A 27,792-nucleotide genomic window follows, 5' to 3' on the forward strand; every position below is an offset into this window, starting at 1 on the left:
TAATTGACGATATTGAACAATTCTCAATTATACAAAATTCCATCCTCTCCTGTGACCCAGAGACCGGTAGGTGGTCGAAGTGTCAATTCGTTAGTAGGCGAACAGTATGCTCACCTCCTCGATTATCTACTTCGGCAGAGGATGCACAAGAGCATCCTCCCTACGGCCTAGCATGAACGCGTTTTAAAATCTGCCTATTCCCCTTTGAATCAGCTGTTTTCTCAGAGGAGAAAAATATTCTCTACTTATCCTTTGATCTATAAAATGTCTGGCAAAAGCAGCTTAATTTTTGGGGCACTTAACACATATTTTGGGATTCCTCCTGCCTGATAAAGTGCTAGCGGCCTAGTCTCATTTCATACAAGGGCATTTGTTTCCACGTTTCCTCTCTTTGCCACCGAAATTATCTTTGACATTTTTCGGAAGCAGGCGAAATGAGGATGGAGGACGACATAAGGAGTTGAGCCCCCAGTCACGGTGCATCAGAAATGGTTAAGAAAGGCTGTAAAGCAGCTTTGTAGACAAACTACCACTGAATAACACAACAGCCCCCCCCGAAGCTTTTTCTATGTGTAACATGCATACTGATGGAAAACATCTGATGTCGAAGGTGAAAAATCGTCAGAAAATTGCACTTTAGGAGAAATCCCACTGAGATAGTTGTCATTTTCAGAGAGCATGACTTCTGTATGTATATTTACTACAATATGTAGAAAATAATTACTGGAAATCACTGCTGTGTCTACTTCCAAATCATTCAAACCAAGATTTATTGTGATGAGGTGTTACAATCCTCCCTAAAGTCAATCACAATTCCTTTAATAGTGACAGTATCATCGTGGATGACCATTATCGGTATATTGGCCATTTAAATCAATAAACTTGCTATGTTATGCAAAACCTTCCTCCAAAACAGAGGCCCCTTCCCATTCGGTATTGGTGTGAAATAAAACATTCCACTTCAAACTATTTCCATCCAAGGTAATTTTCTTACAAGTACCTTTGGTGACTTAACTTGATGTAGTTTATAATTTACACAGGCATCATTCTTTTCATTAATTGGTCTTTTGACCAATCAGATCAGCTCTGAAAAAGATCTGATGTGATTGGTCAAGACCAATTAGTAGAAGAAAGATCAGAATGGTCTGCCCGTCTAATTGCAGCCAAATTGAAAGTATTCCAGGAAAGACTGCATCCTAACCTCTATTCATATACCTGACCTTATTCCCTCCTCTGCTTGCTCTGACCCTGGGTGGCTCTTAATGTAAGGTCACAAGCTCTCACATGAAGGACAAATAGTTGGAAATATAAAAGACAACAATACAGCACTTAAACAGAACGCTCTAAATCAGGTTACTAGTTTTCGATCATCGCAGTCATTTGGTATTTGAAGCAAGAGAAGAGTACCAATATGACAGCTTGTGGATTTGTAATTGGAACATATGTATGTAATGTGTGCAATAACACTCAATCAAAATTAAACAATGTGTAAGTGACATGAATCCTCCAAAATGGGTTGATGTTTCCAGGCCTCTAAACAAGTCTTTATGTTCTTATCCTGTTCCAATGTCCTTCAATCTGCAACAGATAGTGTGTCCTTTGGGCCAGACAGTGGTGGTGCTGACCAGGCAACAATGCCTTGGCGCCTCATGGTTGTCTGTCACTGCTTCCGGTTCGGTGACTGCTTTGAGTGGTCTTGACATCCTTCACTACTGGGCTGGTGGTACAAGCTCCTCACTCTTCTCCATCGCCCACTCTGGGGACACACTTTCTAACTTTTTTGAGCTCTGCTTAGCCAGGCTGCCATAAATAGTCATAGCCTGAGGGGAAGGGGAAGATATAGACTGTTACTGTTCTGAGAGAGAAGACGGAGAGACAGGGGTGTGTTGAAAGGGAGGATCAGGGAGGATGGGCTGAGCAATCACACATAATTAAATTGTTTCTTAAACAGAGACAGACCTGTGTGACCATGCCACTGATGTCACCAGAGTTGGAGGGCAGCAGGATGGTGTTGGACTCTTTGGCCAGGTTGGAGAAAGCGGAGACGTATTGCTCAGCCACACTGAGGGAAGCTGCAGCGTTTCCATTCTGTTCGAAACAATATCAGTTGGGTCAATGTGCCATCTAGATGCGCTCGCACACACACACACACACACACACACACGATGAAGCCACCAACTATTTTACCTGTTCAGCTAGAGCGTCTGACAACAGCCGGATAGCCTTAGCTTTAGCCTCTGCTTTGGCTAAGACAGCATTGGCCTCACCTAGGTGAAGATAACAAGAGTCTAATCAGAAACGGTCACAAAGGCTTGCGTCCTGTCAAGTGGGTGTACTTGTTCAGTGCATTCGAAAGTACTCAGACCCCTTGACTTTTTCCAAATGTTATTACGTTACAGCCTTATTCTAAAATTAATTAAGTTCAGAGGTCGACCGACCAATTACGGCCGATTTCAAGTTTCAGCATTTTTGGACGCCGATTACAATGCACACCTTGAGGAGACCGAGTGGCAGGCTGACCACCTGTTACCCGAGTGCAGCAAGGAGCTAAGGTAGGTTGCTAGCTAGCATTAAACTTATCTTATAAAAAACAAATCAATCTTAACATAATCACTAGTTAACTACACATGGTTGATGATATTACTAGTTTAACTAGCTTGTCCTGTGTTGCAAATAATCAATGCAGTGCCTGTTAATTTATCATTGAATCACAGCCTACTCGCCAAACGGGTGATGATTTAAGCACATTAGTGAAAAAAGCACTGTCGCTGCACCAATGTACCTAACCATAAACATCAATGCCTTTCTTAAAATCAATACACAAGTATATATTTTTTTAAACCTGCAGATTTAGTTAATATTCCCTGCGAACATGAATTGATTTTATTTTAACTAGGGAAATTGTGTCACTTCTCTTGCGTTCTGTGCAAGCAGAGTCAGGGTATATGCAGCAGTTTGGGCCACCTGGCTGGTTGCAAACTGTGTGAAGACCATTTCTTCCTAACAAAGACCGTAATTAATTTGCCTGAATTTTACATAATTATGACATAACATTGAAGGTTGTGCAATGTAACAGCAATATTTAGACTTATGGATGCCACCCGTTCGATAAAATACGGAACGGTTCCGTATTTCACTGAAAGAATAAACATTTTGTTTTCAAAATTATTGTTTCTGGATTTGACCATATTAATGACTTATGGCTCATATTTCTGTGTGTTATTATGTTATAATTAAGTCTATGATTTGATATTTGATAGAGCAGTCTGACTGAGCGGTGGAAGGCAGCAGCAGGCTCGTAAGCAGTCATTCAAACAGCATTTTCCTGCGTTTGCCAGCAGCTCTTCGCAATGCTTGAAGCACAGTGCTGTTTATGACTTCAAGCCTATCAACTCCCGAGATTAGGATGGCAATACTATAGTGCCTATAAGAACATCCAATAGTCAAAGGTTAATGAAATACAAATAGTAGAGAGAGAAATAGTCCTATAATAAAGACAACCTAAAACTTCTTAACTGGGAATATTGAAGACTCATGTTTAAAAGGAACCACCAGTTTTCATATGTTCTCATGTTCTGAGCAAGGAACTTAAATGTTAGCTTTTATACAGGGCACATATTGCACTTTTACTTCTCCAACACTTTGTTTTTGCATTATTTAAACCAAATTGAACATGTTTCATTATTTATTTGAGACTAAATAGATTTTATTTATGTATTATATTAAATAAGTGTTCATTCAGTATTGCTGTAATTGTCATTATTACAAATAAAATACATTTTTTTAAACATAAAAAATAAAATAAAATTTAAATTGGCCGATTAATCTGTATCGTAGTTGAAAAACAAATCATAATCGGTCGACCTCTAGCTAAATTGTGTATAGATTAAGGAGAAATAAAACAATACGCCATAATGACAAAGCAAAAACAGGATTTTAGAAATTTGGGCAGATTTATTCAAAATTAAAAACTGAAATCTCACATTTACATAAGTATTCAGACACTTTACTCAGTACTTTATTGAAGCACCCTTTGCAACAATTACAGCCTAGAGTCTTCTTAGGTATGACGCTACAAGCTTGGTATTTGGGGAGTTTCTCCCATTATTCTCTGCAGATCCTCTCAAGCTCTGGCAGGTTGGATGGGGAGTGTCGCTGCACAGCTATTTTCAGGTCTCTCCAGAGACGTTCGATCGGGTTCAAGTCCGGGCTCAGGCTGGGCCACTCAAGCACATTCAGAGACTTGTCCAGAAACCACTACAGTCCAGTGGTGTAAAGTACTTAAATAAAAAAATACTTAAGTACTACTTAAGTAGTTTTTTGGTGTATTTGTACTTTACTATTTATATTTGACAACTTTAACTTTACCACATTCCTGAAGAAAATAATGTAATTTTTACCTGATACCCAAAAGTACTCATTACATGTTGAATGCTTAGCAGGACATAGAAAATGGTCAAATTCACACACTGAGTGTTGGAGTGTGCCCCTGGCTATTCATAAATGTTAAAACATGAAAATGGTGCCGCCTGCTTTGCTTAATAGAAGGAATTTGAAATGATTTATACTTTTGATACTTAAGTAGTATATTTAGAACCAAATACTTTTACTCAGGTAGTATATTACTGGGTGACTTTTACTTGAGTAACCTTCTATTAAAAAGGCATCTATACTTTTGCTCAAGTAGGACAATTGGGTACTTTTTCCACCACTGCTCCTATGCTGTCTTGGCTGTGTGCTTAGAGACGAGGCCCTGAGCGCTCTGGAGCAGGTTTTCATAAAGGTTCGCTCTGTACTTTGCTCTGTTCATCTTTCCCTAGATCCTGACTAGTCTCACAGTCCCTGCCGCTGAAAAACATCCCCACAGCATGCAACCACCACCATGCTTCACCGTAGCGATGGTGCCAGGTTTCCTCCAGACGTTACGCTTGGCATTCAGGTCAAAGAGTTTGATATTGGTTTCCATCAGACCAGAGAATCATGTTTCTCATGGTTCGGAGTCCTTTGGGTGCCTTGTGGCAAACTCCAAGCGGGCTGTCATGTGCCTTTTACTGAGGAGTGGCTTCCGTCTGGCCACTCTACCATAAAGGCCTGATTGGTAGAGTGCTGCAGAGATGGTTGTCCTTCTGGAAGGTTCTCCCATATCCACAGAGGAACTTTGGAGCTCTGTTAGAGTGACTATTGGGTTCTTGGTCACCTCCCTGACCAAGGCCCGTCTCCCCCGATTGCTCAGTTTGGCCAGGCGGCCAGCTCGAGGAAGTCTTGGTGATTCCAAATGTCACGCCCTGGCCTTAGTTATCTTTGTTTTCTTTATTATTTTGGTTAGGTCAGGGTGTGACATGGGGGATTTAAGTGTTTTGTCTTGTCTAGGGGTTTTGTATGTTTATGGGGCTGTTTCCTTTCTAGGTAGTTTTGTATGTCTATGGTTGCCTAGATTGGTTCTCAATTAGAGGCAGCTGTCTGTCGTTGACTCTGATTGGGAACCATATTTAGGCAGCCGCCAGTCTTCTGTCTGTGTCATTGCACCAGATAGGACTGTTTCGGTTTTCACTTTTGTTGTTTTGTATTTTGTAGTGTTCTCATGTATGGTCTTGATTAAACATGTTGAACTCTAACCACGCTGCATTTTGGTCCTCTCCTTCAGCGGAAGAAAACCGTTACACCAAACTTCTTCCATTTAAGAATGATGGAGGCCACTGTGATCTTGGGGACATGCAATGCTGCAGAAATGTTTTGGTACCCTTCCTCAAATCTGAGACAAAACACTATCCTGTTAGTTTTTGCTCTGACATGCACTGTCAACTGAGGGACCTTATATAGACAGGTGTGTGCCTTTCCAAATCATGTCCAATCAATTGAATTTACCACAGGTGGACTCCAATCTAGTTGTAAAAACATCTTAAGGAAGATCAATTGAAACAGGATGCACCTGAGCTCAATTTCGAGTCTCATAGGAAAGAGTCTGAATACTTATGTAAATAAGGTATGTTTATTTTAAATAAATTGGCAAACATTTCTAAAAACGTGTTTTTGGTTTGTCATTTTGGGGTATGTCTCACCAGGGCTGATGGCCGAAATCGCGTTTATCGTCGAAGGAATGGGCGTTACATCGAGGCCTGTACTCTGGAGCGGGATCGATTTGGAGGTGGAGGGTCCGTCCTGCTCTGGGGCAGTGTGTCACAGCATCATCGGACCGAGCTTGTTGTCATTGCCGGCAATTTCAACGCTGTGCATTACAAGGAAGACATCCTCCTCCCTCATGTGGTACCCTTCCTGCAGGCTCATCCTGACATGACCCTCCAGCATGACAATGCCACCAGCCATACTGCTCGTTCTGTGCGTGATTTCCTGCAAGACAGGAATGTCAGTGTTCTGCCATGGCCATTGAGCACGTCTGGGACCTGTTGGATTGGAGGGTGAGTGCTAGGGCCATTCCCCACAGAAATGTCCGGGAACTTGCAGGTGCCTTGGTGGAAGAGTGGGGGTAACATCTCACAGCAAGAACTGGCAAATCTGGTGCAGTCCATGAGGAGGAGATGCACTGCAGGTCTTAATGCAGCTGGTGGCCACATCAGATACGGACTGTTACTTTTGGTTTTGACCCCACCCCCTTTGTTTAGGGACACATTATTCCATTTCTGCTAGTCACATGTCTGTGGAACTTGTTCAGTTTATGTCTCAGTTATTGAATCTTATGTTCATTTTCACAAATATTTACACGTTAAGTTTGCTGAAAATAAACGTTGACAGTGAGAGGACGTTTCTTTTTTTGCTGAGTTTATTTAATCAATTTTAGAGTAAGGCTGTAACATGGAAAAAGGGGACTGAATACTTTCTGAAAGCTCAGTACATCAAGCTGCGAGGGCACAACAGAAACATTTACGTAATTTAGCAGACACTTATCTAGATCGACTTACATTCAACTAAGGCAGATAAGGCAAACAGAAGCCGTTCTAACTCAGACAAAACGTACATCAAAAACAACGGTCCAACTTTCACACCATCCTTAGTAGTTAACAAAGGCCTTAAGTTATCTAGATATGTGTATTAACCTACCAGCTGCTTTGTTGATCTGTTCTGTTTTCTGTCCTTCCGAGGCCAGGATCTGAGCTTGCTTGCGACCCTCAGCAACATTGATGGCTGCTTCCTTGTGACCTTCAGACTCCAGCACAGTGGCTCTCTTCTTACGCTCTGCCTCCACCTACACAACGGAAGGCAGTCAGAAAGGGTGCAAACATACAAAACTGATAGGCTAAGTCTTAATAATGTGCAATGTATCACTAATCTATAAATAAGATCATGCTCAGAAATAGTTTGAGGTTAAGACCTGTCTCCCAGTTTGTTGGCAGCAGTGCCAGCCCCTCTCACCTGCATCTGCATGGACTCTTTGACACGTGGTGGAACATGTATATCCTTGATTTCATAACGAAGGCAACGGATTCCCCAATCATCTGACGCCTGGTTGATGGAGTGGACTATGTTGGTATTAAGGGTCTCTCTTTCCTGGAGAAATAGAGAAATATAAAACAAGGAAATTAGGTTAAAAAAAAATATCACAAACACAATTTGTAAAAAAGAACTGAGACTCACCCTGAATACTTTGTCCAGGGTCAGTTTTCCCAGCTCTGACCGCATGGTGGTCTGGGCAAGTTGGGTGACAGCATACTCTGGGTCCTCAACTCCATAGCTGGCCTGGAAGGAAGTACATCTTGTAATAAAATATCTACAAACAAAGCAAAAACTTCCATGAACAACAACCTCAAGAAATCATGGACTTCACAAACGTACCTTAAAAGGATCCAATATCCTAAGATAGAGGACTCCATCTATCTGTAGTGTCACATTATCTGTGGATGTAATCAGATATCAGTTAATTCCGAGACAAGGACTGACTGAGAATAATGAAGACTGGCTTACAGTGACAGTTGTCACTCACCTAAAGAGACTGCAGACTGCTCTGGGACATCAATGACTATCTCTTTAAGACTTTGCACATAACGGATTTTGTCCAGTATTGGTATTAGGAAATTCAAGCCCTACAGAATATCCAGAAAAGTGAAAGACAAATTCGTAAATTGATCATTTTTATGCATTCGGGATATAAACTGTGAAATAGTGTGAAAGTAATTAAGGGTGCAGATCACTGGCTAATTGGAAAACAATGGTTAAATTACCGGCTCTAAGATGCGATGGAAGCGGCCCATCCTTTCCACAACCCAGGATTCTTGTTGTGGCACAAACAGAACCACAGTGTTCATGGGCAGACTGGACGCCCATCGCTGCTGGGCTTGTGTCACCCACAACGCTGGGACTGTGGGCACTGTTCTCTGGGAATGCTGGAGGGAAACAATAAAATCACCAATGTACATTACACATTGTTGCTCCATGAGAGTTGCAACTTCAGAATCACCTTTATTCACCAAGTACATTTACACACTCAGAATTGTACTTGGTGATATGGTGCTGCTAGTGATAGACAACATTTAGAGACAACATTAAGAGACAGAATTGACAGTGTTTACATACATTATATACAAACAGGTAGAGAGAACATCGAGCTATAAGAGAATGAGTAGTGGCTGTACAGATATACAGTGGGTGTACAAATGTACTGTCAATATAAATATTTCCAAAAGTAGAGAGATGAACATAAACCGAGAAACATCTTGGCTCCTGGGGAAAAAACCCTGTGCTATGCTGGAGCACGAGTACAGGACATTACAAGGCAGCTTTTGACTGTTCTAAGACAGATGCCGGGGGCTGACACTGTCGTAGTCCATGTGGGGTCAAATGACGAGGGCTAGCTCGGAACTTCTGAAAATTGATTTTAAAATAACTGATTCTAGCACTGAAAGATCCCAAAAAGCAGCCAATTATTTCAGGTCCGGTACCATCGTCTAGCCGCGGTTGTGAAAGATTCAGCAGGTTACTGGCATTACACACCTGGCTAAAAGATTACTGTAGTTCTGTTGGAATCACTTTTATAGATAACTTCGACACATTCTGGAAATAGAAGATGCTCTACAGGAATGACGGATTGATCCAAATCATCTTGGCTCCTGGACCCTGTCCACGCATTTCAAGTTGAGAATGACTTAATGACCCAAGACCAGCTCAGTTAATCCCTACCATTGTGTTGCTAAATTGTCATAATGCAGCATCAAATGTACATTAGCCCAGGGGCGTTGGCAAACAACATAAGTAACTTAATTTGTCCTTCTAAATGCCCTGAATGGGTCTGTTGATCCAACAGCTATTGTATGCAGTAATCATGTGCCTATGAACCAGAGTAATACTATTAGCAGAGGTGGTGTGCCCTAGTAGGAAGTCCACCATGTGCAGCTCACCCTACACTATCAGCTCAAACAAACAACACGAGCATGTCTACTTCTGATCAGCTTCAGCAATAAAGACAATCAAGCATCCCAGAAAAGTGCTAAAAATAGCCCACATTAACATATGTAGCCTAAGAAACAAGGTTCATGAAATGAATAACTTGCTAGTTATAGATGACATTCATAGTCTATCTCTGAAACTCACTTAGATAATAATACCTTTGATGATACAGTAGTAGCAATACATGGTTATGACATCTACAAAAAATACAGAAATGCCATGGGGGCGGTGTTGCGGTCTATATTACGAACCACACTCCTGTAAAGCTAAGAGAGGATCCTCATGTTAAATACTGTTTAAATAATATGGCTACTGGTTCATCTGCCTCACCTAAAGCCCATTCCTGTGGGAAGCTGCTTCTTGTTCTATACTAGTATTCTTTATTATCCCGGCACCTATGTTAAGGATGTGCGTATGGCCACAAACTTTTCTAAAGCTGTTGTAGAACACCAAGTGCTAACCGTCAGTATATGGATAATATGTCTGAAATTCTTGATAATGTATGTGATATACCTCTCTATTGTCTGGGTGATTTCAGTGGATTTCAAACTGCACAGTCAAGAAAAAGCTTCAAACTGTAACCAGTGCCTGCAACCTGGTTCAGGTTATCAGTCAACTGACAAGGGTAGTTACAAACAGCACAGGAATGAAATCAACATGTATTGATCACATCTTTACTAGTGCTGCAGAAATAAGCCTGAAAGCAGTATCCAAATCCATCGGATGTAATGATCACAATATAGTAGCCATATATTGGGAAACCAAAGTATGAGGTCATAGAATACATTCTGTAGTGATTCCTATGTTGATGATGTAAAGAACATTTGCTGGTCCATGGTGTGTAATGAGGAGCAACCAGACACTGCACTTGACACATTTATAAAATTGCTTATTACAGTTACTAAAAAGCATGCACTCATTAAGAAAATGAATAAAGACTATAAAATCCCCTTGGATTGATGAAGAATTTAAACATTATATGGTTGAGAGGGATGAGGAAAAAGGAATGCCAAATAAGTCTGGCTGAACAACTAATTGGCAAACATACTTCAAATGGAGAAATCATGTGACTAAACTGAATTTTAAAAAAGAAACTATGAAACAAAGATACATGATAAAGAATTAAAGTAAAAAGCTTTGGAACATCTTAAATTACATTTTGGGCAAAAGGGTAAACTCAGCTCCATCATTCATTGAATCACATGGCTCATTCATCCCAAAATCCACTTATATTGGCAACTAGTTTAATGATTTTTTGGGCATGACATGCCAGCAACAAACACTGACACTACACATACAAGTATAACTGACCAAATTTTGAAAGACAAGCATTGTCATTTTGAATTGTGTGTGTGGAATAGGTGAAAAAATGGTTGTCTATCAACAATGGACAAACCACCAGGGTCTGACAACTTGTATAGGAAATTACTGAGAATAATAGCAGACAATGTTTCCACTCCTATTTGCCATATCTTCAATCAAAGCCTACTAGAAATGTGGGTGCCCTCAGTTCTGGAGGGAAGCAAAAATAGTTATGCTACCCAAGAATTGTAAAGCCCCCTTTACTGGCTCAAATAGTCGACCAATCAGCCTGTTACCAACCCTTAGTAAACTTCAGTGCGGCTTTTGACATTATCGATCATAGTCTACTGCTGGAAAAACTTGTGTTATGGCTTTACACTCACGCCCTAGTTTTGTTGCACCTGGACTACTGTTCAGTCGTGTGGTTAGGTGCCACAAAGAGGGACTTAGGAAAATGACAGTTGGCTCAGAACAGGGCAGCAAAGCTGGCCCTTAAATATACATGTCAATCTCTCATGGCTCAAAATTGACTTCATCACTACTTGTTTTTGTAAGAAGTGTTGACAGGCTGAATGCACCGAGCTGTCTGTTTAAACTAATAGCACACAGCTCAGACACCCATGCATACCCCACAAGACATCTCTTCACAATCCAGAACAGGCTATAGGAGGCACACGATAGTTTAGGCTTACATTAATAAGCCTATTTGAATCCTACCTTTTTAAGCAAATCTCATGAGTAGCAGGCTCTTTTCCTTTCTGTAAGTGCCATTAAAATGTGCCTAAACCTACTGTCACGTTACCAGGTTGTTAGATAGCTAGGTAACATGACTGAACAACATTGTATATTATCAAACCAATAATTAGCGACCCAGGATTAGTTTAAGGTGTCCCTCGACATGGTTTGTGAAATTATATAAAATGAGTGTGAATCCTGATAGAAAGAAAAAAGGCCTCTCTGGTAATATGGCAAATTTTTGGAACCATTTAGGCTAGAGAAAAGCCATTTTCTTTGCTGTAAAGCTGCAAGCATACCTGTCGCGGAGCGGTGCTTTTTCCATCTCCGACACTCAGATGCTGCATGAGAGTGAGCTTGCAAAGGCTACTCAGACTGGTCAGTGGTCTTGGTTATAACAGGTGATGAAATGATACAAAGAGCAATGTTGATACATTGTAACAGAAGACTCATCAGGGTCTGCATCCCGGCTAAATTTTATATTTTTTCAAACTGACTGAGGAATAGATGTGAGCAGAGTGGACAGCGAGTAGCAGGTGAGTGAGGGCTGATAGGGGATGCGGTTGGCGATTACAGATGCCACAAGTGATATGCACATGAAAGTGGATATTATTGGATCTGCACATACAAGAGACTAGCGAATGTAGCTTAAATTCAACTGAATTTATAAACAAAACTGACTTTATAAAGATTTTATAACAGGCACAAGCAGGTTCTTCTGATGGGTAGGGCTGAAAAAGTCAGTAGTATCTATCATATGAAATGGTATTCTAAAATGTTGGTTCATAAACGTTTTGGTACCATGATATTACCGTGCAACACTAAATATAATAGCAACAAAGGTTTATAAACTCTAAAAACACCATTCGGCTAATGCGACAAATACAACTTGATTTGATTGTATTGTTGAGGGCATTTTCAACTGGCCAACGACATACACTACATGGCCAAAAGTGTGGACACCTGCTCGTCGTACATCTCATTCCAAAATCATGGGCATTATCATGGAGTTGGTCCCCTCTTTGCTGCTCTAACAGCATCCACGCTTCTGGGAAGGCTTTCCACTAGATGTTGGAACATTGCTGCAGGGACTTGCTTCCATTCAACCACAAGAGCATTAGTGAGGGCGGGCACTGATGTTGGGCGATTAGGCCTGGCTCACGTCAGCTTTCCAATTCATCCCAAAGGTGTTAGATGGGGTTGAAGTCAGGGCTCCGTGCAGGCCAGTCAAGTTCTTCCACATCAATTGACAAATCTCGCTTTATGCACAGGGGCTTTGTCATGCTGAAACAGCAATGGCCCTCCCCAAACTGCTGCCACAAAGTTGGAAGAACAGAATCATATAGAATGTCATTGTATGCTTTAGCTTTAAGGTTTCCCTTCACTGGAACTAAGAGGCCTAGCCCGAAACATGAAAAACAGCCTTGGACCATTCTTCCTCCTTCACAAAACTTTACAGTTGGCACTGTACATTGGGGCAGGTAGCATTCTCCTGGCATCTGCTAAACCCAGATTCGTCTATCGGACTGCAAAATGGTGAAGTGTGATTCATCACTCCAGAAAACACGTTTCGGCTAGTTCTCTATCGGCGAGCTTTACACCACTCCAGCCGATGCTTGGCATTGCACATGGTGATCTTTGGCTTGTGTGCGGCTGTTCGGCCATGGAAACCCATTTCAAGAAACTCTCGACAAACAGTTGACATTGCTTCCAGAGGCAGTTTGGAACTCGGTGGCGAGTGTTCAAAACGGAGGACAGACTTGGTGGTCCCATTCAGTGAGTTTGTGTGGCCTACCACTTTGCGTTTCACCTTCACAACAACAGCACTTAAAGTACACCAGGGCAGTTTTAGCTGCGCAGATATTTGACGAACTGACTATATATAATGTAACTAGTTATCTAGTTAGCTGACTAACATCTCAGTGAACACATGATAGCAAGGCAAGCTAGCTGGCGTACAGTAGCAAGCTAACTCAGTAAACTAACAGTAATTACCTAACGTTAGCTAGCTTGAATTAGCATGTGTCTTACCATTAAAAGGGCACCGCCAGTCCGGCACAATGTTCGGAACATTTTCTTAACGTAATTGTTGGCTGATATGTGGTTTAGGTGAAATGAATGAATATTTGTTCATGCGTGACCCTCGGCCGATTCAGGAAACGAAGTTACAACATCAAATTGGTGCACTGGTTAAACACGTCCCCCTGTTGATAGGGGAAATGGAACTTTGGCGATTATCTTTCCAGATGATGCTTAGTTTCCTGAAAAAAATATACGTTTAAATTATTGTAAAATATAATAAAAATACATTGTGAATGTTTAATATTTCTAACACTTTCAGATGTTTTTAATCATTGTTATGTAGGCCTTGACAATATTCCGAGTCTGAATTTCCAGCACTTTCCATATGTTGCAGTGCGAATGTCAGCATAGACCAGAGAAGACACTGTCTGTACTCTTGAGTTTTGATGCAGGAGGACATGAGACAAAGGAATGTGTAGTATTGGTGGGAAAAGTTGTGTGTGTAACAGTGGTGTAAAGTACTTAAGTAAAAATACTCTAAAGTACTAAAGTGTTTTGGTGTATCTGTACTTTACTTTTCTATTTCTATTTTTGACAACTTTTACTTCACTACATTCCTAAAGAAATGAATGTACTTTTTACTACATACATTTTTCCTGACACCCAAAAGTACTCTTTACATTTTGAATTCTTAGCAGGACAGGAAAATGGTCCATTTTACACAGTTATCAAGAGAACATCCCTGGTCATCCCTACTGCATCTGATCTGGCGGACAAACTAAACACACATACTTTGTAAATTATGTTTGAGTGTTGGAGTATGCCCCTGGCTATCAGTAGATAAAATCAAATTAAAATAAACGGTGCCGTCTGGTTTGCTTAATATAAGGAATTTGAAATCATTATTTATTATTTTGAAACTTAAGTATATTTTAGCAAATACATTTACTTTTGATACTTACGTATATTTAAAACCAAATACATTTAGACTTTTACTCAAGTAGTATTTTACTGGTTGACTTTATTTTCTATGAAGGTATCTTTACTTTTACTCAAGTATGACAATTTGGTACTTTTTCCACCATTCGTGTGTAAACTGTTGGGGTGCCCATGATGCTGGAGATCAGAGGTGTCCATTGAGAGAAAGGCAGGTTGAGGTTGCCAGGGTCAGAGTAGTGCAGAATGTCGTATGCTGAGGCAGTGAAGAGAATAGAAGAGGAAAATGGGTCCAGGGTGAGGGATCCTAAGAGGATACCTGTGTGTAGGCCGAGGCCTATAGTGACATGAATAACGTGCTTCAGTAAGGTTGCTTATTTGGTGTTCATGGCCCTGGTTGTCGATTGTACCACAGGAATGGAACGTAAATCACAGAGGATAGATGTTGTGGTGGCAGTTGCAGAGAAGTACTTGGGTGTCTTAGATTTACCTGCTGAAGAGTTACAGGATGTTTTGAACGATAGTGTTCCGTCCTCCCAGACTGCTGGCCTGGAGTAGGATCAGATAGGGCCAAAGTAGTGGAATAGTGGTGAGATTTTAATGTGTGCAGGGTTACTTGGTAGGGCAATGTTTTCACATTGTGTAATTAATTCGTACTACAGAATAGTAGGCTGATACACAGCCGATACAGTAGGTGGTAGCATGCAATTCTAAAAAAAAATTGCAGACCACAATAATACCAAAGAAGAAGTATATACCGGAAGTGGGGTTACAGCGAGAGGTGACCGTGTAGGGACATGCGCTTCTGCTCTGTTAGGCGCTGGCAGTTGAATGAATAGCTGAACTGGAGTCCCAATGAAGGTAAGAGGGAATATTATCGCACTGTGTCTACCTGAGGCACCTGTCTCGTTGCTGGCTCTCGTGTATACACTCGTTGTCGACAAGCCCCGTCTCAGAGAGGACAAAACGGAGCTCTACAAGGTCAGTAACGTTAGCTAGTAATTGTACAGGTTGGTACCTAGGCTAACTAGCACTAGCAACTGATAAGCGATATGGCTGTTGCGTTTAAAACAGATCATGTAAATAGCTACGTGGTAACAAGTTACAAGTCCAGCTCGCTAACTTGAATTATAACGAAGCCAGTCTTAAAGTCTTACGGAAAAGACACGTCAGATAATTTCACTTTTTGGCCCATGGTTATGGATGCTATGGCACCTCCTGTGTACCAGTAGCTAGCGAACGTTAGCCAGTTTGCTGTTACATAGAGGTTGAATCTGTACATATATTGCAAGTCTACACTATTTTTAAATCACGTTAGAAATGCTGCTATTATAGCAATTACCGTGATTATCAGTTGGCTATTGACATTTTTATGTCATGATCAAGATTTCAGCTACAACCAGCAAATTGTTTCTACACTCATGCATTTGGCCCATATACAGTCTATGATCTGTCCCTAGGATGAAGAGACTCCCCATCCTAGTTCTGCTCTTGTGGCTATGTGCCATGTTCTACATTGGCATCTTCCTGTTTGTGGGCGGCTTCCTGCTGGTGAGGCTGGAGGTCAACCGGACCAGCACCTGTGGGGATGTTTTGCTGCCAGGGGACCAGCAGGGGGACTTCTGCCAAGGACAGCCACGCTTCCGCAAGGCTGTGGTTCTCATCATAGACGCCCTGAAGATCGACTTTGCCCGCTTTGACCCCGCAAACAAAGAGCCCCGCCCTTTCGAGAACAAGCTGCCCGTGCTGGAGGAAGTGACCTCATCAAAGCCCTCCCATGCCCGCCTGTTCCCATTCCGTGCCGACCCCCCCACCACCACTATGCAGAGGATCAAGGGCTTCACCACAGGCTCCCTGCCCACCTTCATTGATGTGGGCAATAACTTTGCCTCCAGTGCCATCCTGGAGGACAACCTAGTTCACCAGCTAGCAGAAGTGGGTGAGTGACAGTCTATAAAGTCTGTCTCAATTCGCCATCCTGTAAGTAAAACATTCAAGGTTATGCTCAGAAAGGCACAGATGGGACATGACAAAAATTTGAACTCAGCTTTGCCTGATTATTCCCTTTCTCCTTTCTATAGGCAAGAGAGTGGTCTTCATGGGTGATGACACATGGGAAAGTCTCTTCCCAAAAAAGTTCCACCGTTCCCTGCCTTTCCCCTCTTTCAATGTCAAGGATCTGCACACAGTGGACAATGGAATTCTGCAGCACCTGTACAACATCAGTAAGCATTGGCAGACAGCCAGACACATTTGTATTTGTGGTGTACAGTATTGGCTTCTCCTTCACATCTCCCTTTCTCCTCTCTTCCTCAGTGGTAAGTGATGACTGGGATGTGCTGGTAGCTCACTTCCTGGGGGTGGATCACTGTGGCCACAGGTTTGGTCCTGACCACCCGGCCATGGCTGACAAGCTCACCCAGATGGATGGGGTCATCAGGTCAGTGGGAATTATAAGGTCTCCTGGCCACAGTAGCACTAGGCTATTTCATACTCTCTTAGATTCAGTAGTACAGAATGTAATATCAATACCATTTTAAATAACTATCTTTAGGATTGCATTTGTACAATGCTCTCTAAAATACTGTGGCTCTACCAGTCTGACCATTGTTTTGTCCCCAAGATCTGTGCTTGATCGGCTGCAGAATGACACCCTGTTAGTGGTTATGGGAGATCACGGTATGACAGATACAGGTGACCACGGGGGGGAGAGCCAGAAGGAGACTGATGCTGCCATCTTCCTCTACAGCCCCTCTCCCCTCTTTCCAGCATCCCCTTCCAAGGTGAGTATAGCAGCTGCACATTCCCACCATTCCTATAATATCCTCAACAATCATGATATGAATAGTGAGTGTTGCATTGATCATTCCACATTGAATGACCCTTGTTTTGTTTCTGTCTCCCTGTAGAGTGATCCTGAGGTAGTGCCCCAGACAGACCTGGTGCCTACCCTGGCCCTGCTCCTGGGCATCCCCATCCCCTACAGCAGTGTGGGACAGGTCCTGCTGCCTCTGTTCCCTGCAGAAAGCCAGACAGGGGGTGCACCAGCAGGTCTCAGCCAGGCAGAGGCACTGTGGATCAATGCCAAACAGGTAATCCCAAAGATCTGTTATCATATCAGATGCACACGTGATGTATGTTGAACATTACAATTGACTGCACATTTCTGAGCATATTCTAACCATGAATACGAGCTTATATTAATTTGGATTATTAAGTGTTGTACGGTATACTGAAACTTCTGTACTTTTTTGATACTATAACATGGAAAATGAGTCGGTACTAGAATTGTTGTTACTTTCAGTACTTCTCACATCATCTACTGATTTGAGAGAGGATCAACTCTATCAGTGCATCTGATGTCCCCTTATAGCCCGAGCTCACTGTACCTGCTCCACTTATTTATTGCTAGCTTTAGCCTGTACTGAGGAACCGCTTCCCTCACTGGGAGTCTGGGCTGCATGTTAGCTCCTCACTCATGCTACACTGAAGTTAACACACTTCAATAATATGGCATGTAGAAATGTGGCAAATAAATGATTACCATTATGTAGTTATACTGAACAGAAATATAAACGCAACAATTTCAGTCAATTGAAATAAATTCATTAGGCCATGGGTGGGCCTAATGGGGAGCCAGGCGTAGCCAATCAGAAAGTTTTTCCCCACAAAAGGACTTTAATTACAGACAGAAATACTCCTCAGTTTCAGACGATCCTGCAGGTGAAGAAGCCGGAGGTCCTGGGCTGGCATATGTAATGATCAAGCTGTTTATTCAGCTTCTTGATATGTCACACCTATCAGGATTATCTTGGCAAAGGAGAAATGCTCACTAACAAGGATGTAAACAAATTTGTGCACAACATTGGAGAGAAATAAGCAATTTGTGTGAATGGATAATTTCTGCAATCTTTTATTTCAGCTCATGAAACATGGAACCAACCCTTTACATGTTGCCTTTATATTTTTGTTCAGTATATATTGGTAAAAACAAAGTCAAATTGATTGTAAAATTGATTCATTAATGCATACATGGCTATCTCTGAAAAATGTCTAATAATATTGAACTCGAGATCTTTCTGGATCAAGTCCCGCTCTGTGACTTTGGCTAATACGTCTTGTTTTGACGTGGTATCGGGCATGGTAATGCTAAACCTGGTGTCGGTATCAAAGCCAAAATTCTGGTATCGTGACCACACAAATGTTAAATTTGACCCTTTTTGTCTTTTTAAAGGTCAACCGTTTCCTAGAAACCTATTCCAGCATGGCCAAAGACATCCCTCCAGAGAGTCTGTCTCAGCTGCAGGCAGACTTCTCCCGCCTCTCCTCCAAGTACCTCAGCACTGTCAAAGAGGGCCGCTCTCCCACCCCAGAACTAGTGGCCTCCCTGCAGGGGTACCTGACCTCTGTCCGGGATACCTGCCGTGCCACCTGGGCCCACTTCAACCCAGCCAAGATGGCTGCCGGCATAGCTGTCCTGGCGTGTGCCTGTGTGCTGTGTTACGTCCTCTCTGAGATGTCCTCTGTGCTGGTGAGGGAGAGTGGTCTGCTGAGGGTCCCTCTGGTGGCAGCCACTGTGGTGGGGGTGTGTGTGGCTGCAAGTCAGCTGTTCACCCAGGGCTATGCTGAGGGGTCCTGGTGCCTGGCAGCTGCAGCCCTCTCCTCTGAGGTACTGGTCCTCTGGCGAGCCCAACAGGCCAGGAAGACTACAGCGGCTGAGGGTGGAGAGGTGGCCCCAAGACGTGGCTGGCTGACCCTGCCTCGCTTCTTATTAACCCCTCCCCTTTTGGTGCTCCTCCTGCGCTGTGCCTCCCTGCTCTCTGACAGCTATGTAATAGCAGAGGGCCGTGTGGTCACCTTTCTGCTTTTTTCCATGAGTCTCTATGTCCCCTTCCATCTCAACTGGGATGGCCTCCTGCTACCCCCTGTCCATGACCCCCTGAAACCCGCCGGTCTGCTGCCCTCCCCGGTTCTATCCCCCTTAGCCGTAAGGAGGGAGAGCAGCACCTTCCTGGCCTGCCTGGGGGTGTTAGTGGGCTCTCTCTACCTCTCTCTCTTCTTCCACGGCTGTCGTGAGGAGCAGGGCTCCTGCCAGCCCTCCCCGTTCCTCTCCCCCCTGTCACGGGTGCAGGACAGCCGTCTGAAGAACCTGCACTACATCCTGTCTCTGGCCTCTCTGGGCGCCTGGACCTACCTGCTGCGGCGCTGGCTGCGGCACTACGGCAACCTGAACAGCCCTGGTGGCACGGTGTTCACGGCCCGCTGGATCCTGCCTCTGCTGTCTGTCTGTTTGGGGCTCCACTGGGCTGTGGCAGCCACCCCAGAGGACAGCTTTCGGAACCTGGCTGAGCTGATCAGCTTGGGCCAGCGGGCCCTCCCTAGGGTTGCCTTCTCTCTGCTGGGTGTAGGGCTGGCACTGCTATGGCTGGACCCGCTCACCGTATTTATCAAAAGCAGGGCTGCAACCCCTGTCCGAGGCCCTGTATCGCTCCCCCCACCCCGCTACCGGGCCAGCACGGGCATCAGCACCCAGGCAGAGCTGCACCACCTTATCCCCCAGCTCTACCAGCGCATGCGCCGCTCCTTGGAGGATGGAGAACCAGCCAGGGTTCCTGAGGGGGGCGACCGGCCAGCCGTGGAGGCCTACGGGCTGGGTACGGTCTACTCGGCCCCCGTGGTCCTGCTGTGCGGCCTGCTAGGGCTGGGCCTGCTGCTGCTGCATCCAGAGGGCATGTCCCTGTCCTTCCTGCTGCTGCTCCTGGAGATGGGAGCCCTGCTGCAGATTCACGCCTCCTCCACTACCCTCAACTCCCTGCAGGGGTCGCACTCTGGTAAGCTGCTCACAGTGTGTGATCAATGGTCTGACTATTTGGTCCTCTTTTCATCTTCAATAACATGACTGTAATTTTTACTTTTGCATATGTTGCATGTTTGTCTCGAACTAACTACTAGAGATACTAATGATTATGGATTTATCTTATTTGCCTCTGACTTATTTGTACCCTGCCCTGAACTTTAGTAACTGTCACTGGCCGGCTACCACCCGGTTACACTACCATGCACCTTAGAGGCTGCTGCCCTATGTACATAGTCATTGAACACAAGTTACTTTAATAATGTTTACGTATGTTTTACCCACTTCATATGTATATACTGTATTGTAGTCAATGCCTATCCTATTTAACTATTGCTGTACATTATACAATTCTTCAGAATATACAGTGCCTTGCAAAAGTATTCACCCCCCCTTGACATTTTTCCTATTTTGTTGCCTTACAACCTGGAATTAAACTAGATTTTTTTGAAGGGTTTGTGTCAATTGATTTACACAACATCCCTACCACTTTGAAGATGCAAAATGTTTTTTATTGTGAGACAAACAAGAAATAAGACCAAATAAACTGAACTTGAGTGTGCATAACTATTCACCCCTCCAAAATCAATACTTTGTAGAGCCACCCTTTGCAGCAATTACTGGTATGGGCAAAACTGCTCCAGCTCCTTCAAGTTGGATGGGTTCCGCTGGTGTACAGCAATCCAATCTTTAAGTCATACCACAGATTCTCAATTGGATTAAGGTCTGGGCTTTGACTAGGCCATTCCAAGACATTTAAATGTTTCCCTTAAACCACTCGAGTGTTGCTTTAGCAGTATGCTTTGGGTCATTGTCCTGCTGAAGGTGAACCTCCGTCCCAGTCTCAAATTTCTGGAAGACTGAAACAGGTTTCCCTCAAGAATTTCCCTGTATTTGGCGCAATCCATCATTCCTTCAATTCTAACGAATTTCAAAGTCCCTGTAGATGAAACATTCCCACAGCATGATGCTGCCACCCCCATGCTTCACTGTGGGGATGGTATTCTTGGGGTGATGAGAGTTGTTGGGTTTGTGCCAAACATAGCATTTTCCTTGATGGCCAAAAAGCTCAATTTTAGTCTCATCTGACCAGAGTACCTTCTTCCATATGTTTGGGGAGTCTTCCCCCATGCCCTTTGGCGAACACCAAACGTGTTTGCTTATTTTTTTCTTTAAGCAATGGCTTTTGTCTGGCCAATCTTCCATAAAGCCCAGCTCTGTGGAGGGTAGGCTTAAAGTAGTCCAGTGGACAGATACTCCAATCTCCGCTGTGGAGCTTTGTAGCTCATTCAGGGTTATCTTTGGTCTCTTTTTTGCCTCTCTGATTAATGCCCTCTTTGCCTGGTCTGTGAGTTTTGGTGGGCGGCCCTCTTGGCAGGTTTGTTGTGGTGCATAATCTTTAATTTAATGGTACTCCATGGGATGTTAAAAGTTTCAGATATTTTTTTTATAACCCAAACCTGATCTGTACTTCTCCGACTTTGTACCTGGACTGTTTGGAGAGCTCCTTGGTCTTCGTGGTGGTGCTGCTTAGTGGTGTTGCAGACTCTGCGGCCTTTCAGAGCAGGTGTGTATATGTATATATACTGAGATCATGTGACCGATCATGTGACACTTAGATTGCACACAGGTGATCTTTATTTAACTAATTATGTAACTTCTGAAGGTAATTGGTTGCACCAGATCTTATTTAGGGGCTTCATAGCAAAGGGGTGAATACATCCCCCCCCCGCCCCGCCCCATTTCACTTCACCAATTTGGACTATTTTGTGTATGTCCATTACATGAAATCCAAATAAAAATCCATTTAAATTACAGGTTGTAATGCAACAAAATAGGAAAAACGCCAAGGGGGGTGAATAAATTTGCAAGGCACCTTATATATATATTAGACCCAAACACAGTACCAATCAAACGTTTGGACATACTTACTCATTCCAGGGCTTTTCTTTATGTTTGCAATTTTCTACATTGTAGAATAATAGTGAAGACAAACTATGAAATAACACATGGAATTTAACAAATGTTATCTATTTTAGATTCTTCAAAGTGTCCACCCTTTGCCTTAATGACAGCTTTGCACACTCTTGTCATTCATTCAGCCAGCTTCGTGAGGTAGTCACCTGGAATGCATTTCAATTAGCAAGTGTGACTTGTTAAAAGTTAATTTGTGGAATTTCTCTCCACCTTAATGCATTTGAGCCAATCAGTTGTGTTGTGACAAGGTAGGGGTGGTATACAGAAGGTAGCCATATTTTGTAAACTACCAAGTCTATATTATGGCAAGAACAGCTCAAATAAGAAAAGAGAAACAGTCAAGCTCAGTCAATCCAGATAATTTCAAGAACATTGAAAGTTTCTTCAAGCGCAGTGATGAAACTGGCTCTCATGATGACTGCCACAGGAAAGGAAGAGCCAGAGTTACCTCTGCTGCTGAGGATACTTTCATTAGAGTTACCAGCCTCAGAAATAGCAGCCCAAATAAATGCTTCACAGAGTGTCTTTGTGAGACACAGAGTAGGTGAACGGATGATCTCCCCATGTGTGGTTCCCACCGTGAAGTATGGAGGAGGAGTTGTGGGGGTGCTTTGCTGGTGACACGGTCAGTGATTCATTTAGAATTCAAGGCACACTTAACCAGCATGGCTACCACAGCATTCTGCAGCGATATGTCATCCCATCTGGTTTGCGCTTAGTGGGACTATCATTTGTTTTTCAACATGAAAATGACCCCAAACACACCTCCAGGCTGTGTAAGGGCTATTTGACCAAGAAGGAGAGTGATGGAGTGCTACATCAGATGACCTGGCCTCCACAATCACATGACCTCAACCCAATTGAGATGGTTTGGGATGAGTTGGGCCGCAGAGAGAAGGAAAAGCAGCCAACAAGTGCTCAGCATACGTGGGAACTCCTTCAAAACTGTTTGAAAAGCATTCCAGGTGAAGCTGATTGTCAGAATGCCTTGACAGCTTTGCATACTCTTGGCAAAGGGTGGCTACTTTGAAGAAATCTCAAATATATTTTTCTCAACACTTTGTTTTGGTTACTACATGATTCCATATGTGTTATTTAATAGTTTTGATGTCTTCACTATTATTCTACAATGTAGAATGTAGTAAAAATAAGAAAACCCTTGAATGAGTAGGCGTGTCCAAACTTTTGATTGGTGTGTGTGTGTGTGTCTCACACAGGGAAAAAACAATTTAATCAAATGTTAGAATAAGGCTGTAATGTAACAACGTGGAAAAAGTCAAGGGGGCTAAATACTTTCCGGGTGCACTGTACATACACAACCATTCAAAGGTTTGGGGTCACTTAGAAATGTCCTTGTTTTCCATGAAAACACATGAAATGAGTTGCAAAATGAATAGGAAATATAGTCAAGACGTTGACAAGGTTATAAATAAGGATTTTTAATTGAAATAATTGTCCTTCAAACTTTGCTTTCATCTAAGAATACTCCATTTGCAGCAATTCCAGCCTTGCAGACCTTTCATTCTAGTTGTCAATTTGTTGTGGGAATCTCTAGAGATTTCACCCCATGCTTCCTGAAGCACCTCCCACAAGTTGGATTGGCTTGATGATTACTTCTTACGTACCATACGGTAAAGCTGCTCCCACAACAGCTGAATAGGGTTGAGATCCAGTGACTGTGCTGGCCACTCCATTATAGACAGAATACCAGCTGACTGCTTCTCCCCTAAATAGTTCTTGCATAGTTTGGAGCTGTGCTTTAGGTCATTGTCCTGTTGTAGGAGGAAATTGGCTCCAATGAAGTGCCTTCCACAGTGTATGGTGTTGCAGAATGGAGTGATAGCCTTCCTTCTTCAAGATCCCTTTTACCCTGTACAAATCTCCCACTTTACTGCCACCAAAGCACCCCAGACCATCATATTGCCTCCACCATGCTTGACAGATGGCGTCAAGCACTCCTCCAGCATCTTCTCATTTTTCTGCGTCTCACGATTGTTCTTCTTTTGTGATCCAAACACCTCAAACTTCGATTTGTCTGTCCATAACCCTTTTTTCCAATCTTCCTCTGTCCAGTGTCTGTGTTTTTTCCCCCATCTTAATCTTTTATTTTTATTGGCCAGTCTGAGAGATGGCTTTTTCTTTGGAACTCTGCCTAGAAGGCCAGCATCCCGGAGTCGTCTCTTCACTGTTGACATTGAGACTGGTGTTTTACTGGTACTATTTAATGAAGCTGCCAGTTGAGGACTTGTGAGGCGTCTGTTTCTCAAACTAGACACTAATGTACTTGTCCTCTTGCTCAGTTGTGCACCGAGTCCTCCCACTCCTCTTTCTATTCTGGTTAGAGCCAGTTTGCGCTGTTCTGTGAAGGGAGTAGTACACAGCGTTGCACGAGATATTCAGTTTCTTGGCGATTTCTCACATGGAATAGCCTTCATTTCTCAGAATAAGAATAGACAGACGAGTTTCAGAAGAAAATTATTTATTTCTGTCCATTTTGAGCCTCTAATCAAACCCACAAATGCTGATGCTCCAGATACTCAACTGGTCTAAAGAAGGCCAGTTTTATTGCTTCTTTAATCAGGACAACAGTTTTCAGCTGTGCTAACATAATTGCAAAAGGGTTGTCTAATGATCAATTACCCTTTTAAAATGATCAACTTGGATTACCTAACACAACATGCCAATGGAACACAGGAGTGATGGTTGCTGATAATGGGCCTATGTAGATATTCCATATAAAATCTTCCGTTTCCAGCTACAATAGTCATTTACAACATTAACAATGTCTACACTGTATTTCTGATCAAGTTGATGTTAATTTAATGGACAAAAATGTGCTTTTCTTTCAAAAACAAGGACATTTCTAAGTGGCCCCTAACCTTTGAACGGTAGTGTGCATACCTAGATACATAAACGCATACAGACAGACAGACTCCGACATTGCTCGTCCTAATATTTCTTCATTCCATTCTTTTACTTTTTCGATTTGTGTGTATTGTTAGATATTACTGCACTGTTAGAGCTAGGAACACTAGCATTTCGCTACACCTGCAATAACATTTGCTAAATATGTGTGTGCGACCAATAAGGTTTTACTTTGATTTGACTTGTCTCCCTCTGCCAGGTGGCTTTTCTGTGCCCTGGACCCCGGTAATGCTGTGGTCCCTGGCTGCGACTCAGTTCTTCCATGCCACAGGCCATCTGCCTACGTTCCCATCCATCCAGTGGGCTGCTGCCTTTGTGGGCTTCCCTGGTGGGCACACGGGCACCATACTCCCCGCTTCACTGGTCACCCTCAACACCTTCTCCTCACACATCCTCTTTGCAGGTACTCACCCGTTTACTGTGTTGTACAGTAAGAATTCTAATGTATTTAGGTTGATTGACATCCTGGTTAATGTGGCTATAATAATATCCCTCCTGACATTATTTCAGTCTATGCATAATACCGTACCACACTTCAATACTGACAACCTCTTAAGTTAATTGATGGCTACACAGTGTACCTGAATATTGATCATGAATATGATGCTCAGTTTATGCTGATGTGTCTGTATGTTTGTGAATACAGTGGCTTGTCCTCTGCTTCTCTTCTGGCCGCTGGTGTGTGAGGTGCGAGGGGGACGAGGAGGAAGAGGGGGGGGTGGGGAGGAAGGAGAGGACAATGCTATCATGGAGATGAGACTAAGGGAGAGTCCCCAGCAGTTCAGTTCTGCCCTTCTACAGCTCGCAACACGCTACCTCTTCATTAACGGGGCACAGGTAAGCACTATTAGAATAATACCATGCATATTTTATTTAAATAAACAAAATCTTGACTAATCAGAATGACACAAAATGTCACAAACACAGTTGTTTTCTGGGTGCTATTCTCCGGTAGTTTCTGGCTAACAGAAGCCTAGGCTAACAGCAACAGTGAACGAGAAGTCTGGCGTTTGCCATTGTAGAACTGATTCTGTTCTGGTGAGAGTTTTGCATTGATCTGTGTCAGGTCTCTGTTGGTGCGTGCCTGTAGGCTAATTGTTGTTTGAAGTGGGGGAAATAGCATATCGTTGTCAGGGCTAACCGGAGGGATAAATGCTGTAATAGTATAAAATGCCTTTTCATGTTAAACAACCCATAGTCCATGAGAGAGACAATGATATTAAAATAATCACTTTGTGTCCTCAGAAATGTAGGCTACATTTACAGCTGTAAATAGTGTACTGTCAGCCATGTGACGTCTGAAGCAGCAGTAGCTCAATGGACCGTACATAAACACTACATTTTTAAAGTTTTTATTAAATTAAGAATTATGAAAATATGCTTGTGTGTAACAAAGTAACTTGGACCATTTCAGTTAGACAACATTTTAAAATAGACCTACGTTTATCAAAATGAATACTCTCACAAATGTTTGAATAATAACGTCCATTCCGATAGTAGAATTACCATGCCCATCCCTAACACACACGCTACTGCTCTGCCATTTGACTCAGGACCTCCTCTCCCCTCTTTCAGGTCTTTGCATCAGTCTGTGCAGCTGCTATCCTCAGGAGACATTTAATGGTGTGGAAGGTTTTTGCACCCAAGTAAGTATCTTTACCAACTCACAGTAACCACAGTATTGGCTTTGTGTCATTCCTTCCTACTCTGTGTTACTGGGTTTGTCCCTGGTCATGCTTTCAAAATGTGTCATCTGTCTTCTCTAGCATGCTATTAAGCATTATGTCTTCTCTGACATGTTTCCTATATATTTGCAGGTTGATGTTTGAGGCCTCAGGGTTCCTGGTGAGCAGTGTGTTTGTGCTGGTGGGGGTGACCCTGGTGATGAGGGTGGACGTGGCAGTGGGGCGCTGGTTTAAGAGACTCCTCCCTGACACGTCTGGGTAGAGCTGCTATTGCACTGTTGCAATTGACCAGGGCCCACTGTAAGGCACCCTACACTGTACATCCTTCTCTGGTTCTGGGGGGGGTGCAAGGATGGACAGAGGGGGAGTCCTGGGGAATTTGCCATAAGGGCAGCCGTAAGTATCTAGAGGGACTGAGGTGTTTGGGTGACTTGTCCTCTCAAACTCAACTTCAGTGTAGGCTATATGATGTCAACAAAGGTGCTCTCTCCTCTTGCTCTGTCAATGCAGACGGACCACAATGGAACTGAATGGTTGAACTTTTCACATCCATCCTCAAAACGACAAACTCTAAAACCATTGAAGAACATCTGTAATACTCCACTTTATTCTCCTTGGTCATGTATGGGACAGATCCAAGCCTTCACAGCATTACTCTCCATTGTATTGCCTATCGGGTGGCCAGTTAATGAGGCTGTTTACAGAGTGGATGGGAAAGGGGCCTATGGGACCCACAATGCTCTCTGGCTCATGCTCAGTTATGTATGACAGGTCAACAAGAAATGGGTGGATAGTGTGCAAAAAGCAATGAAATTAATCCATCCCAGCAAAGTGCATTATGTCTGTCATCTCAAGTGTCTGCTGAAGGAAATGATCAATTCTTCTGTTTTTATCGTTTTTATATTTAAAAATGGTGGTTTCTTACTGCCAACACTGACGATTATATTACAATATTTTACA

At 43.0% G+C, this 27,792-nt stretch overlaps 2 protein-coding genes across 4 annotated transcripts; one reads left to right on the top strand and one right to left on the bottom strand.

Annotated features, from left to right (window-relative positions):
* Positions 1 to 741: 741 nt before the first annotated feature.
* Positions 742 to 13,644, bottom strand: stoml2 (stomatin (EPB72)-like 2). The gene is made up of 10 exons (XM_024380579.2): positions 13,465 to 13,644; positions 8,175 to 8,336; positions 7,937 to 8,036; positions 7,789 to 7,847; positions 7,591 to 7,692; positions 7,369 to 7,503; positions 7,057 to 7,201; positions 2,188 to 2,267; positions 1,960 to 2,088; positions 742 to 1,820 (listed from the first exon to the last, which is right to left on the bottom strand). The coding sequence occupies exons 1-10, from the start codon at positions 13,504 to 13,506 to the stop codon at positions 1,710 to 1,712; spliced, it is 1,065 nt and encodes a 354-aa protein (XP_024236347.1). The 5' UTR covers positions 13,507 to 13,644; the 3' UTR covers positions 742 to 1,709.
* A 1,476-nt stretch (positions 13,645 to 15,120) lies between these two features.
* On the top strand, positions 15,121 to 27,171 carry pigo (phosphatidylinositol glycan anchor biosynthesis, class O). 3 transcript variants are annotated; one of them, XM_042302242.1, is made up of 12 exons: positions 15,121 to 15,252; positions 15,852 to 16,330; positions 16,473 to 16,616; positions 16,708 to 16,831; positions 17,015 to 17,174; positions 17,301 to 17,483; positions 18,626 to 20,222; positions 21,780 to 21,812; positions 25,347 to 25,550; positions 25,794 to 25,984; positions 26,723 to 26,793; positions 26,965 to 27,171. In XM_042302242.1, exons 2-12 carry the CDS (start codon positions 15,853 to 15,855, stop codon positions 27,092 to 27,094), a joined length of 3,315 nt encoding a protein of 1,104 aa, XP_042158176.1. In that variant the 5' UTR covers positions 15,121 to 15,252; position 15,852; the 3' UTR covers positions 27,095 to 27,171. The 3 variants fall into 3 exon arrangements, with proteins under 3 accessions (XP_042158176.1, XP_042158175.1, XP_024236345.1); XM_042302241.1 differs by having other exon boundaries at positions 15,147 to 15,372; XM_024380577.2 differs by lacking the exon at positions 21,780 to 21,812 and having other exon boundaries at positions 15,148 to 15,372.
* Positions 27,172 to 27,792: the final 621 nt, after the last annotated feature.

This window comes from Oncorhynchus tshawytscha, linkage group LG20 (genome assembly GCF_018296145.1).
Source record: "Oncorhynchus tshawytscha isolate Ot180627B linkage group LG20, Otsh_v2.0, whole genome shotgun sequence".
NCBI classification, from domain to species: Eukaryota; Metazoa; Chordata; class Actinopteri; order Salmoniformes; family Salmonidae; genus Oncorhynchus; species Oncorhynchus tshawytscha.